We start from the raw sequence: 16,425 nt of genomic DNA, 5'->3' as shown, positions 1-16,425 counted from the left end.
GGGATCTTCCCGGACCGGGGCACGAACCCGTGTCCCCTGCATCGGCAGGCGGACTCTCAACCACTGCGCCACCAGGGAAGCCCAAGATTTCTTTTTTTAATTACAAAGTCCAAAGGCGATATTTGATGCTTGTGTTCTCTGGTGTTCTGCTGAGACCAATTTTCCCAAATAGCTCTACATGGTTGAAATGGCAGGTGGGGGATGGGAAAAGTTAAAGAAAGGAAAAAAGGGAAGAACTTTTAAAATGAATAAAAATACTAGCTCAAAAAAAAAAAAAAGATCCCTTCATGGTGCTACATGCTGGGGATACATCAATGAAAGCGACGGACTTGGTTCATGCCTCAGTGGGACTTACAATCATGGGACACAAGATTAAATGTTTGCAGAATGGATGAAAGCGTTGAACAAATAATCATTCAACTTCATCTCGCCTTCTTGTACAGAGTACAGTGAGGTTTAGCTTCTTACATTTCCCTAGTGTATGCTAATATTTTACAATAACTGGCCAATGAACTCCTTGGGAACAGAGACCGTTCTGTAGTCACATGCTAAATAGGACCAGATGTTACATTTCCAAATCCCTGAATTACAGAAAGAAAGGAGCTCTCTTTAAACATGAATGAGTGTGATTTCAACAAGCAAACAACAAAAATAAAATTAAATAAACAAAATAAAAATTAAATTAAATCGAATCGAATTAAATTAAATAGATGGGAAGGCTTATTTGGGAAGAATTTATCTCAGGAACTACCAACAATTCCCACCCTTTTCTCCCCAGAGTTGGTAGTGAATGAAGGAGACATATTTAATGGTCCACGGGTATTCTAATGACTAGAATGAGTAGAACTGTTTAATTTTCCAATTTTAAAATTAGAATGGAGCTTGGAAACTAGAGAATTCAGGTTCTTCATTTTTCACACGAAGAACCTGAGGTCAGGTGGTTTTGGTGACCAGCCCACTCGATGTTCTGACTATTAAAGCCTCCAAGAGAACATTGATTTTCCAGAGGTATTTTTGAACTTGGCAGTTAACCCTAAAGGTTGCCCAAGTCTCCCCTTATTTACTGAATTGAAATTTTTAGAAAATGAGTCTGGTTATCAGAGACTGCAGAGCTTTCCACAGCAAACCATTTTTTAAACAGCTTCTCTACTGGGTGGTAATGATTGTGTTAATGAAATGCATTTCATCATTCACAGCCCAGTCACATTATGCCTTTAATAGAGAACCCTTGAAAGAATGTTTATTATGGGATTTGCATTTCATTTGGGCGGGCAGACTCTGGACTCCTGGGTAACCCATGCATTCGCTCAGTCTGCCCTCACTGGACCTCACAAGACCATCTGTGACTCAGATAAAGCTTGTGAACTCCCATGATAGTCAGAAAAGAAGGACCAAGAAGAAGAGGGGCACATCAACCATAGCCAGGACTGGGGAGGGTACCCCAAGTGAGATCCTTCAGAGTCTTTAGAAGATATAGGGGTGTTCCCTTCCAACTAAGCTATTCTTTGATTCTTGCCATAGACAAGCTCATTCCTTCGTTCAACAAACATTTCAGGAGTTCCGGCTTTGTGGAAGAAAGTGTTACTCAAGGAGTGTCAAATAAACTTGCAGACTGCAAGTCTAATTCCAAATGCACTGCAAACATTTGCTATACCAAGAAGCCCTGAGTCAATGCTGGACAGAATCAAGGAATTCTGCTGGAAGATTCATTTATGATTTCCCCCAAGAGCTATTGGGTGTTGAGGGGGAAGGAAACACTGGGCCTAAGTTGAAGAAATGAGTTGTTTTGGGTAATAGGACCAGTTCAAAAAGAAAAAGACGTCTGGGTGGATTTTTTTTTTAATGCAAAAAAAGAATCAAGTATAACAGCAGATGCTCTTCATCACCTAAATGCAAGGCTCAGAAAGGGAGGTGGGCCACTGAATACTGCATGAAGGCTTCTGCAGTTACATTGGCACAGATGCCCTGACTCTTTCTCTCCTAGGCAACAGCTCCCTTCCCTTCCTAGTAATATCTGAGTGTATCTGAACACGTTTAGGATGTATGTGCTCTGCAAACACACAATACGGAATAGAAGAAATCTGTGGTCATGGGTGTAGATGAGGGTTGAGGTGGGTGGAGAAATTCAACAGGAAACGTGGGAGATTACTATGTAAAGTCTTACGAGGCTCGGAATTTAGGCAGCACAACCTGTGCCCTCAGAATTATAAGCACCCCTCAAACCCTCTTCAAATGGTTCCATTTGGAAATTGTGGGAGATTGAGGAACAAGAATTCCTAAAGATGGACTTCTGGTTCAAACGCTAAGCTCCAAGTATGTGCCTGGCCCTCTGTTGGGCACCAACAGGCTTGTTTTATGAATCTGATGTCCGTAGACCGTGGTTCCGACAGCAGCCTAGACATGTGATCATGTCTGTGCTTTGGTTTCTGTCCTGAGTTTGTAACAGAATTAGGATATTTCATACTGGAATTGATCAGCACATGTCTCCTGTCCCATCTCCAACGAGGAGCTTGGCAGTGGGGAGAGGAAATAGGATGAGAAGCTGATTATAAAAGAAGGCATGGGGTCTGGGAGTCTTCTGCCCACCCCAAAGCTTGACTTTGCTGTGGGTGCTGCTTCCATCCTATAGAACGGGGCCATGAGTCATTGGTTTAGGAGCCCGGGTCATCGTCAGACTCCCTCATGTACAAATCGGGGCAATGGACTGAACCCCAACCCACCCAGGGCTGTGGGAAGGGAACAGCAGGAGCATAGGCTCTGCAGTGATAAAAACACAAGTTCAAGTTGCCCACAGGCTGCTTGATTTGGAGCAAGTTAAATTAGCCTCCCCGAGTCTCAGTTTTCCTAATCTGAAAATTGGGGCAATACTTATGCCTTCCTCTTTGGAGCACTATGAGAAAATGAGACAGTGTCTATAAAAGGGCCAATGCAATGTCTGGCACTTGATAAGAACTCAGGTAATAGGAGCTCCAGGCTCCCCCCTACCCCCCAACACCAGAAATGTTTACATCTGGAAAAACAGAAGTTCCCTGTGATAGGAATGTGCAGGCTTACCGACTTCTCCGAGAGGCTGGACTGTGTGGGTGGTGAGTGTCACACTTAAAGGGCAGGGGGTCTGGAGACCGAGTGTCCTGGATCCTAAGACCAGGTTCCCTGAGGATTCGCCAGGGCAGACAGTTGATGGCGAAGGGGCTGAGGTATCGGTATGATCCAATGAGTATCCACGTTCTCCTTCCCCCCCACCCTGCCCCACACAGCAAGGTAAGACTTGACCTGGGGCCAAGAGAAAGCAGCTGAGGGGCTCTGGTCCTTAGTAAACTGTGTCCCAAGTAAAGAGACCCAGAATACATGAGAGAGAGACAGAGAGAGAATGAGACAGAAAGAAAGAAACAGAGAGAAAGAGAAATAGAGAGAGATTTTGAAAGATAGATGATAGATAGATAGATGATGGATGGATAGATACATGATACATAGATAGTAGATGGATAGATAGATGATGGATGATAGACAATGGATGATAGATAGATAGATACATAGATAGATGATAGATAGATAGATGAGATAAGAAAGACAGAAAAAGGAGTAGAAAAAAGTACGGGATAAGGAAATCTAGAAGGAACAGAAAAGTACAGGAGAGAGAGAGAGAAGAAACAAAACAGCACTTACCGACAGCCTTCAAGGAGGCGTACTTGTTGAGCTCTTTGCCAGGAGGCTGCTGTTCGTAGGGGTTGGAGATCTGGCCCAGGCTGGGGTAGGAATGTGGATGGCCCATCTGCTGGAGCAAAGGGGAGGTGGGCACTGCGTTGTTCATTTGGGTGGTGTCTAGAAGTGAAGAGAACAGACGGAGATGGTCACCAATGGGGCAGGACCTTCTACCCACCCCCACCATGGCCACATCCCTTGAGACCAAAACTCCACGCCCTTTGGGGACAGGAGAGGAAGGGCAGCCGAGGATGGGCAGGTATGTCGGCAACAACCAACTCTGCATTGGAGAGCAGCCGGGGATGGATGGGTAAAGAGCAAAAGATTCCCCTAGAATACTTCCATCTCCCCCCAGATTAACATAAGGTCCTATCACTGTGGGGGCTACTTTTATCAAAGGAATATACATATAAAAAGATGACCAACTTCAATAACAGTCAAGGAAATGCAAGTCAGGACAAGGGGAGGCCACTCCCCTGCTAAGAGATTGGCAAAAATTAAAAGGACTGAAGGACACCAATCTAGCAAAGATGTTGGAAACTGAACAGTCTCATAAACTCATGGTGGACATATGATTTGCTGTATCTGCAGAAAGGAATCTGGCAGTGTGTATGGAAATTTAAAATGCATGTGTATGTTGACCGAATAATACCACTTCTAGGGATGGAGCCTTCAGAAATACAAGCAACAGAATGTGAGGATATTTGTTCAGAGGTGTTCTTTGCACCATGGTTTGTAAAGTGAAAAATAAAAAACACACAGAAACAACCTGAACTCTTATCAACGTAGGAATGCTTAAATTATTGTACATCTATATTAGGTACATAATATGTACATACATATGATGGGCTATCATTCAGCTGTTAAAAAAATGAGTGAAAAATCAGTTAACTATACATGTCAGACTGGAGAGTTTCTTATGGTTTATATTGTTAAGGCAAAAAAAAGCAAATGTCAAAGTAATGTGCATAACAGGGCATTTGGTTTAAAGAAAAGAAAATCTGTGCATATTTTTGTGTGCTGTGGTTTGCAGAGACTGAAAAAAATAGGTAAAAACACACCAATAGAATATTGGCTACTTAGAGGGCCTGGAATTCATGGGGGAAAAGGTTCAAGAAGTTTTCTCTCAGGAATTATTCTTTGAGCTGTTAAGGGTTTCTGTCTTCACCCTGAGAACAATGCGATGGACGGACTGAAGGCAAGAGTGAAATGGGAGTCACGGAGTCCAGGTGAGAGAATTATGGCTCAGTTTCAGGCAGGAAGCAAGGGTTCCCTCCATCTTCATGAAGCACATCTGGAGATCCAGATCAACATGGCAGTAGTTGCTGGCAGTGCCTTGAAAGATCCCCTTTATCAGCATGTGCACCCATTTCCCAGCCACTGTGTCAGTTGCTCAGAACTCACAGGTGCCCCTAACATCCAAAAAATTTTTCTCGGCTGATGGGAGCCACCATCCTGGGCTTCATCTGCTTAATGTTCCTCACCCTCAACACCCAGGGTGGGTGACAACCAATGCCCAGCTGACACTAAGGTACCAAGACCAGCCCTTGCCTCAAGGTGGGGATAACTTTATGGAGCAAGGGGGCTCCAGAGTTCCCATAGTTGAGACAAGTTTAGAGCAGGGGTCAGCAAGCTTTTCCTGGAAAGGGCCAGAATGTAAATAGCTTAGGCTTTGCAGGCCATCCAGCCCAGAGACTCCTCGACTCTGCTCTTGTAGCAAGAAAGGTGACATAGACATTATGTCAGCGTGGCTGTGTCCCAATAAAACTTTATTTTAAACTTTATTTACCAAAATAGGTGGCAGCTGAATTTGGTCCACGGGCCATAGTTTGACAACCCCTGGTCTAGACTTTGTCTGAAACTGAGAGCCCCATCTCTGTGTGGCTCCTTTATCTTTCCTATTTTGTTTCCCTCACAACCTTAGAGAGGTGTGTGTGTTTTACTCCCTCAGAGTCTCATACGCCTGAACCCCTCTCTCAAGCACTGCTTCTAGGCAATTCAACCCATGACATATATAGAATAAGCTTGGCTTTAGAAACCAATACACTCTAACGGAAAGAAGCAGGGTTACCACAGCTGAGACACAGAGATAAGGAGAGTATTTTTATCACTGCACATGCATGGGCCATCCCACAAGCCCAACTGTCTAATGGGAATATTGCCAAACATAAGCCAAGTCGCCCAGCCGCTGGCCAGCATCTGAGGAGGTGGGCACGTCTCTCTGCCATGATAACTTTTTGGCTGAGATTCAGCTGGGGCAGAAGAGTCCTAAGATTAATGAAGTCATGGTGGAAATGTTGTCTCATGTAAATTACAGCTCTCCCTGTAGCCTGGACCCCACATCCTCTGACATTTTCCTCTCCAGAGCAACCTGCTGGGGAGGTCTGTCCGCTTCCCCTGGGCATGTCAGGCCAGACATGTTTGTGCCCAAATGTTGGTGTAATAGGAAGTGATTTACTGTAAGTTCTCATTGTTTGCTGCTCTGTGGGGTTTTTTCCCCAACACACACACACACACATATATATTTAGTGGACAGCTACTGTTTTGTGTATTCAGAAGTACCAGTTCCAGGCACTCTGCTTCATCCCCATTTGACTCATGTGATGAGCTGCCAATCACTGTAACTCTCTTAGTTTGGGTTTTCCCAGAAGTCACTGAGATAAGGACTCAAATACAAACATATCTGGGAGGTGATGTCAGGCAATACTGCAGACAAGGGGTGAGGGGGCGAGATGGGAAAGAGAAAGAGGCAGATAAAGAGTGCAATGCCCAGCAAGGGGCAACTGTGGAGAATGGGAGTTTAATCCCACTCTGGCATTCTGGTAAATGGCATAGAGTGCATGTCTCAGAATTCTGTCAGCCCATGGGCAAGTGAGCCCCTGAGTATTTATGTGCCAGCTCCCATCAGTCGTTGTTTGAGGGCTGCTTCTGGGAGACAGTAATTCCTCAGCACTTGTAACCTACCATGTTCATGGGCAGAGTGAGCTCTGGTAGCCAGAAAAACTCTTACTCAGAGATATAAGTAAGAGCTGGCAGTTGGAAATCAGGCCAGTAACTCACCCTTCTGGTCGCACAGTGAACATGTGATCCAAGTCAGACCAATCACAACACCTCCTTCTCCTCACAGTGATTGGGCCAGAAGTGAGCATGTGATCTAGGCTGGGCCAATCAGAGTCCTTCCCTGAATTTTTTCTATTGGGAAGCTTTGGAGTCAAGGAGCCAGGAGGCCATGAATTCAAATGAGTTTGAACCTACCATGTGAAGAAAATCTTTCTTCATTGTGAAAGAATAAGGAAAGAAGCAGAGGAGATAGGGAAGCCCCTTTCTGAATAAGCTAGTGTGCTTTGGGGTTACTGTCACATGCAATGTAAGTTCTGACTAGTGCAATTGTTGTCTGAAATCCCTCTGGGAGGCTGGAACTGACCAGAAGGGAGGCTTCCCATGGGGCCTGCAGAGTGCACCAAGGTGGAACAGGCATTGGCCCTGGATTTTCTACAGAGCTTCAGTAGAAATTTCAAACAGCAAATTGACTGAGTAGTGCATAGAGAATGCCCAAGGACATTCATAAGTTAATTAACTAATATCTTAATGGCAAGTATTTTTTTTTTCTGGAAACAGACCCTTAACTAGTTACAGAGCTGACACCACCTAAGCCCATCATCCAGTGGGAGCCCTTACTCTCATCTCTTTGTCCCTCAGTCCCAGATCCCATCCACTATTTTCAAACTCTGTTTCCAGTCCTGCCAGGGGAAATGCTAAACACTTCATTAAAGAAGAAAAAAAAGTACAGAGATATTCCTTACCACTTGGGATAGGCTTTTATATTCTTAAAAAGAATACTCCATTATAAAGCATGTGCTTTTGGATGATTTCTCCCAAGTCCTGAGCTAACTCAGGGGCAGCGAGTAGTTACTTAATGCAAGTGGGTAGGACTGAGATGGCCCACCAAAGTGATCCATCACAAAGGAAAATGAGGCTGCCCCAGAGTCACATTCCTACTTTCACATTCAGAACAACAGGAAGCAAATTTCTGGCAGTTTTAGATAGCCATTTTTTGCTAGCTTCCAGGCATTGATTATTCAGAAATACTGAAATCCAGGCTCAGGGCAGCAATCAAGAATTATTAAACAGACATTGGTGACTGGGTTTCTTAAATGTTATTTTCATTTTACTGAGCAGGAGGATGGACCAAACCTGGCAATCCAGTTTTTCTGTGAGTTTTCCACACATAATATCCAGCTAAGGAGGACAAACAAAAGAGTAGATGGGAGGTAAGCTCAGGTTGGCATCCAAGAAAAATAGAATAGGGTGAGTGAAGAGAGAAGAGTAGGTTATAATGTGCAAATCCTGACCTTGTCAATTGAGAGCAGAAGCATAAAGATAGGAGATAACTATTTGAATGTATGTATAAATGTAGTATGTATATATGTCCATGCACGTGTATGTATTTATATACATATGTACACAAATATATAATATAATGTATATTATATAATATATATTATATATTTTATATATTATATAATATAGTATATAATACATACACTAAGTATATATACTATGCAAAAGAAATTATATATATAATTTATGTATTATATATTATACATTTTATATATAATTATGTTTTATGTATTATGTAATATAGTAGGTATTTGTATATGTACACACTTATATAATATAATTATATATTATCAATCTTATATATTATATAATATAGTATATAATATACTAAGTAAATATACTATGCAAAAGAAATTATGTGTATACATAATTTATTTACTATATATATTTTACATATAAATTATATATATATGTATATATATATATATATATATATATATATATAAAATTTCTTTTGCATAGCCATGACCATAGAGGGAATCCAGTAGGACCAGCCATGTCTTGCTCCCTGCAGTATGGTTTCTCTTCTAGATACACCTCAGCCCCAGAGATATCTTATCCTCCTCCCCTCTGTAGAAAGGTACTTTCTACCCAAGGTCACAAAAAAAACTTTCCCTGCCTCATTATAATTTTGCAACTCCTTCTGATCCTTAGAAATAACTGACAAGGACTTGCTGTTCTGGGATGCTGCATTCCGTCAAGACCCTCAGTCAGCAAACAAGAAGTTGATAACGTCCCCATGTTCTCCTTCCTAAGACAGAAAATGGGCTTCACATATTTGACAATCATTTTCAAAGAAAGTTAAAATACACTTACTCTATATAGAAGTGTCTGGCAGACTTACACCAAGGTAACCACCATGTAAGTACTGTTATGATGTGGTATATCTTAGTTACTAGACAGACTAATGAATGCAATCCAGATGGGGTCATTAAGGTAAAAATGCTCAATTACAAACCCTGGGATGGTGCTCTAGTTTTCTCAGAGCAAAAGAGGCAGACACCAACTATCAGGAAGTAGACCAGTTTGGCTCATCTTGGAGGAAAGGCAACAATAGTAAGTTTTTCAAGGCATATCACAAGGAAGAATTGCACAGAAAGGCACAAGATGGTCAAAGAGTGCTGTTCTGTGGAGCATATATTATGTGCCGGTAGCTTGGTAATGAACTTTTCATGCGCTATCTCCTTAAATCCTCATATCAATCCTGTGAAGTAATGATACAGGAACAATATATCTTTTAAATAATTTTTCATTGTAGAACAATTTTAGATTTACAGAAATACTGCAAAGATAGCACAGAGAGTTCCAATATACCCCGGACCCAGTTTCCCCAATAGGGTACATTTGTTACAATTAATAAACCAAGACTGACATATAACTATTAACTAAAACCCATACTTTATTCAGGTTTCCTTAGTTTTTGCCTAATGTCCTTTTTCTGTTCTAGAATCTCATCCAGGTAGCACATTAAATTTAGTCATCATGTTTCTTTAGGTATCTCTTGGCTGTGAATTTCTCAGACTTTTCCTTATTTTGATGACTTTGACAGTTTTGAGGAGTACTGGTCAAGTATTTTGTAGAATGTCCCTCAACTGGAATTTGTCTGATGTTTTTCTCATGAATAGACTGCAGTTATGGGTTTGGGGGAGGAAAACCATACAGATAAGGTGACATTCCCATCATAACATATCAAGGATACATTCTATGATGACATCATTATTGATGTCATAAATATCAATATTGCTGCCTGAGGCAGTGTTTCTCAAATCTCTCTACTATAAAGTTACTCTATTTTTCTCTCTTTCCATACCATACTCTTTGGAAGGAAGTCACTATACATAACCCACACTTAAGGAGTGGGAAGTTATGCTCTACCTCTCTGAGTACAGAGTGTCTACACAAATTATTTGGAATTGTTCTTCATAGCAGATTTGTCTCTTCTTCCCCATTTAATTATTCACTCATATATATATATATATATGATATATATTAGTGTGGACACATGGATATGTATTTTATACTTTGGATTATAATCCAATACTATTTTATTTTGCTTTTTCACTCAAATTTCCCCAGGTTTGGCCATTGGAATCTCTTTCAGTTGGCTTCTACATTTCCCCCTGCCCTTTCTTTGGAGAACTTTCTTACTTTCTAGCAATGCAAGATGCTCCAGGTTCATCTTGTTTATTTCTTGTCCCATCCTAGAATCCATTCCTCCAAGGACCCTGGTTCCCTTTCTTGGAGAATGGTGTTAGAAACCAAAATCTGGGTGCCAAGTGTGCTCACGGCTTCTAGTCCCTCTCAGCTGACTGAGTAAGGAAATCTATGTGTGTATACTGACTCATACATATATACATACCTATAAATATTTATATATGTAATCATCTGTGTCTATATTAAGCTTAACATGAATTCATCCTGATATCTCCAACTCTAATCCATTATCACACGGATCAGTCTAGCCTTCCCCCCTTGCTCACTTATCACCTCCCACCCCAACAATGAGAAGCCTGGCTCCCATCCTCCACCATCCATTTACTTAGCTGTTTAATTCCAGTATACATGTCTAGCAATATCAAAATTGTTAACCCATAGCCCTATGGGAAAACAACTGTACCAACCAGACTGCAGTCTTAAGGACAATGTATTTTTCAAATTATTAGTGTGCTTTTCTCTTTTGTCTTCCTGAGTATATGAGGTTTACCTCAGATGGCCCATGGCATCCATATACCTAGGTAAGGCTAGGAAATTAGGATTTATTAAAGAAGGAACACAAAGAAAAATGGTGATGATATTGATTAATGATAAAGAAGGTGAAAACACAGTTATATACATAATAAACAGAGAGGTGTTATTATTTCATATACAAACTAATGTACTATTCCAAGAGTCCCTATGAGATACTATTACTAACCCCATTTTGCACAGAGAGGTTTTGTGATTTACCCAAAGTTACATCACTTGTAAGTGGCAGAGCCATGCTTTGGACCTGGCAGTCTGACTCTGGAATCTGTGCTCTTAGGCACTTCCTTACTCCCTCTAAAGGAGCTAAATGCAAATTTCTGACATTCAAAAAATGACTGTGCAGCAAGAAAATAATAAAAATTTTAAGTCACAATATTGACTTTGGAAGGTAGTTTTTACTAAATTCCTTTATCTCTACTCTTTGGCATATTAAGGACCAGTCTTGGTTGGCAAGACCACAGAAGTTTTTGGCAAGGGTGGACCAGAGAGGAAAGGGATGGGAAGGCTCTGATTCTAGGAAATTGTGAGAATGAAAAAAAGGAGAGAAATAAGGGGGTTTAAGATCATGTCTCTCAACTTTCCCCCTTTGGTCTTCAGACCCAGGTGAAGGAGAAGAATGATGGATGAGTTGAGGGTGATGCTGAGGGCAAAGACCTCTCGTCCCACTCCTCTGTTTGGGATTTTGGCAGAAACTCATGGTGAAGAAGCTCTGAGCTACCAGGGGGTAGCTGAGCCTGTTAAGAAATAAAGTAGTACAAAAAACTAAAACTAGAGTTACCATATGATCCAGCAATCCCACTCCTAGGCATATATCTGAAAAAGATGAAAACTCTAATTCAAGGAGATGTTCAGCACTATGTACAATAGCCAAGACATGGAATCAACCTAAGTGTCATTGACAGATGAATGAACAAAGAAAATGTGGTATACATATACAATGGAATATTACTCAGCCATAAAAAAGAATGAAATAATGCCATTTGCAGCAACATGGATGGATCTAGAGATTATCATACTAAGTGAAGTAAGTCAGACAGAGAAAGACAAATATCATGTGATATCACTTATGTGCGGAATGTTTTTAAATGACACAAATAAACTTATATACGAAAGAGACTCACAGACATAGAAAACAAATTCATGGTTACCAAAGGGGGAAGGGGGGAAGGGTTAAATTAGAAGTTTGGGACTAACAGATACATACTACTGTACATAAAAGAGATAAACAACAAGGACCTACTGTATAGCACAGGGAACTATATTCAGTATTTTGTAATAACCTACAATGGAAAAGAATCTGAAAAAGTATATATATATAAACTGAATCACTTTTCTGTACACCTGAAACATTGTAAATCAACTATACTTCAATAAATAAATAAAGTACCAAAAAAGAAAAAAGAAAAAGAAATAAAGTGGTATGGTCTGAGTACAAGATTGTCTGGTTGGAGTTCTTCAATGACCCTCATGTACCAGAAGGCCTGAGAGCAGGGGTCCTGCTACAGAACTTGTCAGTGTGGGGCAATGAGTCCCATACAGTGGCATCGAGTGAGTTTCCTTCCACTTTCTTTTACACTTTCTTTCCCAAGTAGATGGTTAGCACAGCCCAGCTCAGACAAAAGTCATATACTCAGAAAGGCCAAATAGAAAAAGCACATTAACCACGTGAAAAATTTACCCCTGTTTCTCTAAGTATTACAATCCTATTTTACAGATCAGGAAACAGAAGCTCAGAGAGGTTGAGGTGTTTGTCCAAAGTCACACAGCATGTTAGTAACCATCCGGATTTGATCCCAGGTTTGTCTAATGGCAAAATTGGTGTTTCCTCCACTAAGCGAGGCTGCCTTTAGCATGGACTAGGCTCAGCATTAAGCCTCCCCTATGAAGAGAGACGCTTCTGTCTTGAGTATCTTTCCTTGTAAAATTTCTCACTTAGATGAGTAAACCACTGGTCTTTTTGTTTCCTCTTTTATCCAGAGAATAGAACTTACTGTTATACCTAGGGAACAAGCTGGGCTCGCCCATCCTGAGAATCCCCTACTGCCTTGTGGAACCCACCTGTGCTCTGACCTCTCCCACTCGGCTCATCCATCTATTCCTCCTCTTATATTTGGGTGTCTACGGCGTGCCAGGCATTGTGTTTGGTGGACAAGTTCTAGCTCTTACACTGCTTACTAACTAGAGGAGCTCATAACATTTTTCCAAAGCTTTTTTCACACTTGAGAAGTACCACATTTCTGCTTGGCCCACAAGGCCATGTTGATCCTGCCCAGGGTCCTTCTTCACCCCTACTCTTTCCAACACACTCTCTGTGCCCCGTAATGTAGCCTCAGCAGACTCTCTCCACAGACCACACCATCCAGAACAACATAATGAAAGAAGAATGGAGTTTTGAGTCAGTCAGCTCTGCATTCAAATTCTGGCTCTTCCATTTCCCAACAGCAGCTTTGGGAGGTGTTATGCAACTGACTCTGTGAGTCTCAGTCTTCTCAGTTCTAAATTGAGGACCAGAACATAAACCCTCTCAGGGTTCGCTGTGAGGTTTAGAGACTGCACATATACCATGCTCAGCATACACGTGAAACATAGTAAGCATCCAACATAGTGTAGCTAAAGCTTTATGGCTTCCAATAGTCAGGGAAACCAAGACAACGTGATGGGTGGCCATGAGAAGAAGAGGGTGTTAGGTTTCCCTAAGGCGCACTCTGGTCTCAGAATTCTTGGACACATTCCAGATTATTCAGTTGTCTCAGAACTGGACAAATGAGAGAGAATAACAGGAGATATTCCTGTGGGAACCAATTGCACTGGTAATTCTCCTAACAAAAAAGAGAATAGACATTCAGAAATGGTAACAGAGCTCTGGCTTCTAGCTCTGTTTTCCTTTCTATCCTATCCAAACCTTTACATCCAGCATCCTATTTTTTTTTGGGGGGGGTACGCGGACCTCTCACTGTTGTGGCCTCTCTCGTTGCGGAGCACAGGCTCCGTCGTGCAGGTTCAGCGGCCATGGCTCACGGGCCCAGCCGCTCTGCGGCATGTGGGATCTTCCCGGACCGGGGCACGAACCCATGTCCCCTGCATCGGCAGGCAGACTCTCAACCACTGCGCCACCAGGGAAGCCCTACATCCAGCATCCTTTTTAAGAGAAAACCTGAAAATTATAGTTTGAAACATCATGTAGATTTTTCTCTGGCCACAAGCAAGCAAGCAAAAAAAAGAATCAGATCAAACTCAAAATTACCCTGAACTTGTCAAAAGAGAACATAGCAGGCTAGCCTCTTACCAGAAAAGGTTGATGTAAAAAGAGAATTAAATTCATATTATTGAATCTTGGTGGCAGAGAGTTCAGAGGGAATTTGTGATAGCGAAAAAATCAACATATATAATTGGAAAAGCTTTGGCCAATTGGGCATGTGTGTTACCCAAGGGTTTATATTTTTAAGCATGCAAAAAAAAATTTTTAATTTTGAGCATCTAGGATGTGAACATTTTGAAACTGGAGTTGTTAAATATTTATTTACTGTTCACTTCTGGCCATCTTGTGTGCAGACTCTGAGGGACAGAGATTCACTTCAAATCTGAGGTTGTGCTCCAAGGAGATGCAAGCCTAGGATAGGAGGCAGATCAAGAACAACACAGGTGAGAAGGAGGAGAGTTAAAATCAGCATGGTTAGTACTCTAATACAGCAAAACACAGAGTTCTGTGAAGGCCCAAGGGAGGGGGTACCTAACCCAGGTTTAGAAGGTACTTTTTGAAAAATACTCTCAAAGACAGTAACAAGAAGAGGACTTTTTAATTTGAAGTAGCATTGTGTCTGTTCAAGAAACTACAGTTCATCGGCATCACTTCTGAAATAGGACATCTGTAAGGTGGTTGAACTCACCACTGATGGCTCAGCATCATCATTAAAATATCAGAGGTGGTTGTTTTATGCTCCAAGCAGCCATTTCCCCAGAAGTCAACTTGATGAGCTAGTGTAATGATGGATGTTTGTCCCTTCACTCAGGACAAACATCCATCATTACACTACTTCATGAAATTGACAGATAAATGGACAGATAAATGGATAAAGAAGATATAAATATATCCCCCATCATCTTTATCCATTCATATATATGTATTTATACACACACACACACACACACACACACACAGGAGTTTGGGATTAACATATACACACTATTATATATAAAATAGATAAGCAAGGACCTACTGTATAGCCCAGAGAACTATATTCAATATCTTACAATAACCAATAATTGAAAAGCATCTGAAAAAGAATATATATATGTATAACTGAATCATTTTGCTGTACACCTGAAACTAACACATTATAAATCAACTATACTTCAATTTTTTTTAAAGGTTAAAAAATAAATTTAAAAACAATTTTTTAAAAAGATTGGGCTTCCCTGGTGGTGCAGTGGTTGAGAGTCTGCCTGCCAATGCAGGGGGACACGGGTTCGTGCCCCAGTCCGGGAGGGTCCCATATGCCGCATAGCGGCTAGGCCCGTGAGCCATGGCCACTGAGCCTGCGCATCCGGAACCTGTGCTCCACAACGGGAGAGGCCACAACAGTGAGAGGCCCGCGTACCGCAAAAAAAAAAAAAAAAAAAAAAAGATTAAATGAGGTCATATGGGTGGGCCCTACTCCAATCTGACTGGTGTCCTTATAAGAAAAGAACATTTGGACACAGAGATGCACAGGCAGAGGAAAGACCATGTGAGGACATGGCAAGAAGGCAGCCATCTGCAAGCCAAGGAGAGAGGCCTCAGAAGAAATCACAACATGCTGACACCTCGATCTTGGACTTCCAGCCTCCAGCACTGTGATAAAATTAATTTCTGTTGTTAAAAAAAAGAGCCCCCGAATGGAAAGGTTGTTTCATTTCTGCTCCTTTTCTCCTCCCTCTGTGTCCTCCTCCTCCTAAGTCCACTGATATCAGTTTTCTTTTCTCCCCCATCATGGTCAGTCTGTTTTATCAGCTGCACGGCGAGTAGCAGCCAGCTGTCTTGGACTTTATTGTTTCTAGTCCTAATGTGTTGTGGGATTTGAAACGCGATACCCACGCTTATTAGGATAAATTGTAAAGTAACCACTAGCTGCATACCAAAATAGTATTTCTTCTGCAAAATACTCTCCTTTTTTTTCCTACATATTTCCCAAGCTATCTCTGAATCATCTTCCCCGTCTCTGCTTAAACATCATGTCCTCCAGGGGACCTCCCCAACCCCATCCTATCCTAGTTACCACTGGAGGTCTCTGTATTCACTCGCTAGGGCTGCCATAACAAAGCACCACAAACCCTGAGGGCTTGAACAACAGAAATGCATCATCTCCCATACAATGCAATATTACTCAGCCATAAAAAAGAATGAAATCATGCCATTTGCAGCAACATGGAGGGACACCTAGAGATGATCATACTAAGCACAGTAAGTCAGAAAGAGAAAAACAAATCAACATGATATCGCTTATACGTAGAATCTAAAATACTACACAAATTAACATATCTACGAAACAGAAACAGACTCACAGACATAGAGAACAGACTTGTGGTTGCCACAGGGAG

At 41.4% G+C, this 16,425-nt stretch overlaps 1 protein-coding gene across 1 annotated transcript in view; it reads right to left on the bottom strand.

Annotated features, from left to right (window-relative positions):
• SHISA9 (shisa family member 9) overlaps window positions 1-16,425 on the bottom strand; it is a 293,836-nt gene that overhangs the window by 21,070 nt on the left and 256,341 nt on the right. Inside the window, exon 3 of the mRNA XM_007100195.2 lies at window positions 3,667-3,822. Within this exon, the coding sequence (XP_007100257.2) occupies window positions 3,667-3,822 (156 nt within the window). The remainder of the gene's footprint in view (window positions 1-3,666; window positions 3,823-16,425) is intronic.

This window comes from Physeter macrocephalus, chromosome 14, assembly GCF_002837175.3.
Source record: "Physeter macrocephalus isolate SW-GA chromosome 14, ASM283717v5, whole genome shotgun sequence".
NCBI lineage: Eukaryota > Metazoa > Chordata > Mammalia > Artiodactyla > Physeteridae > Physeter > Physeter macrocephalus.
This window is presented reverse-complemented; position numbering and strand designations above follow the sequence as displayed.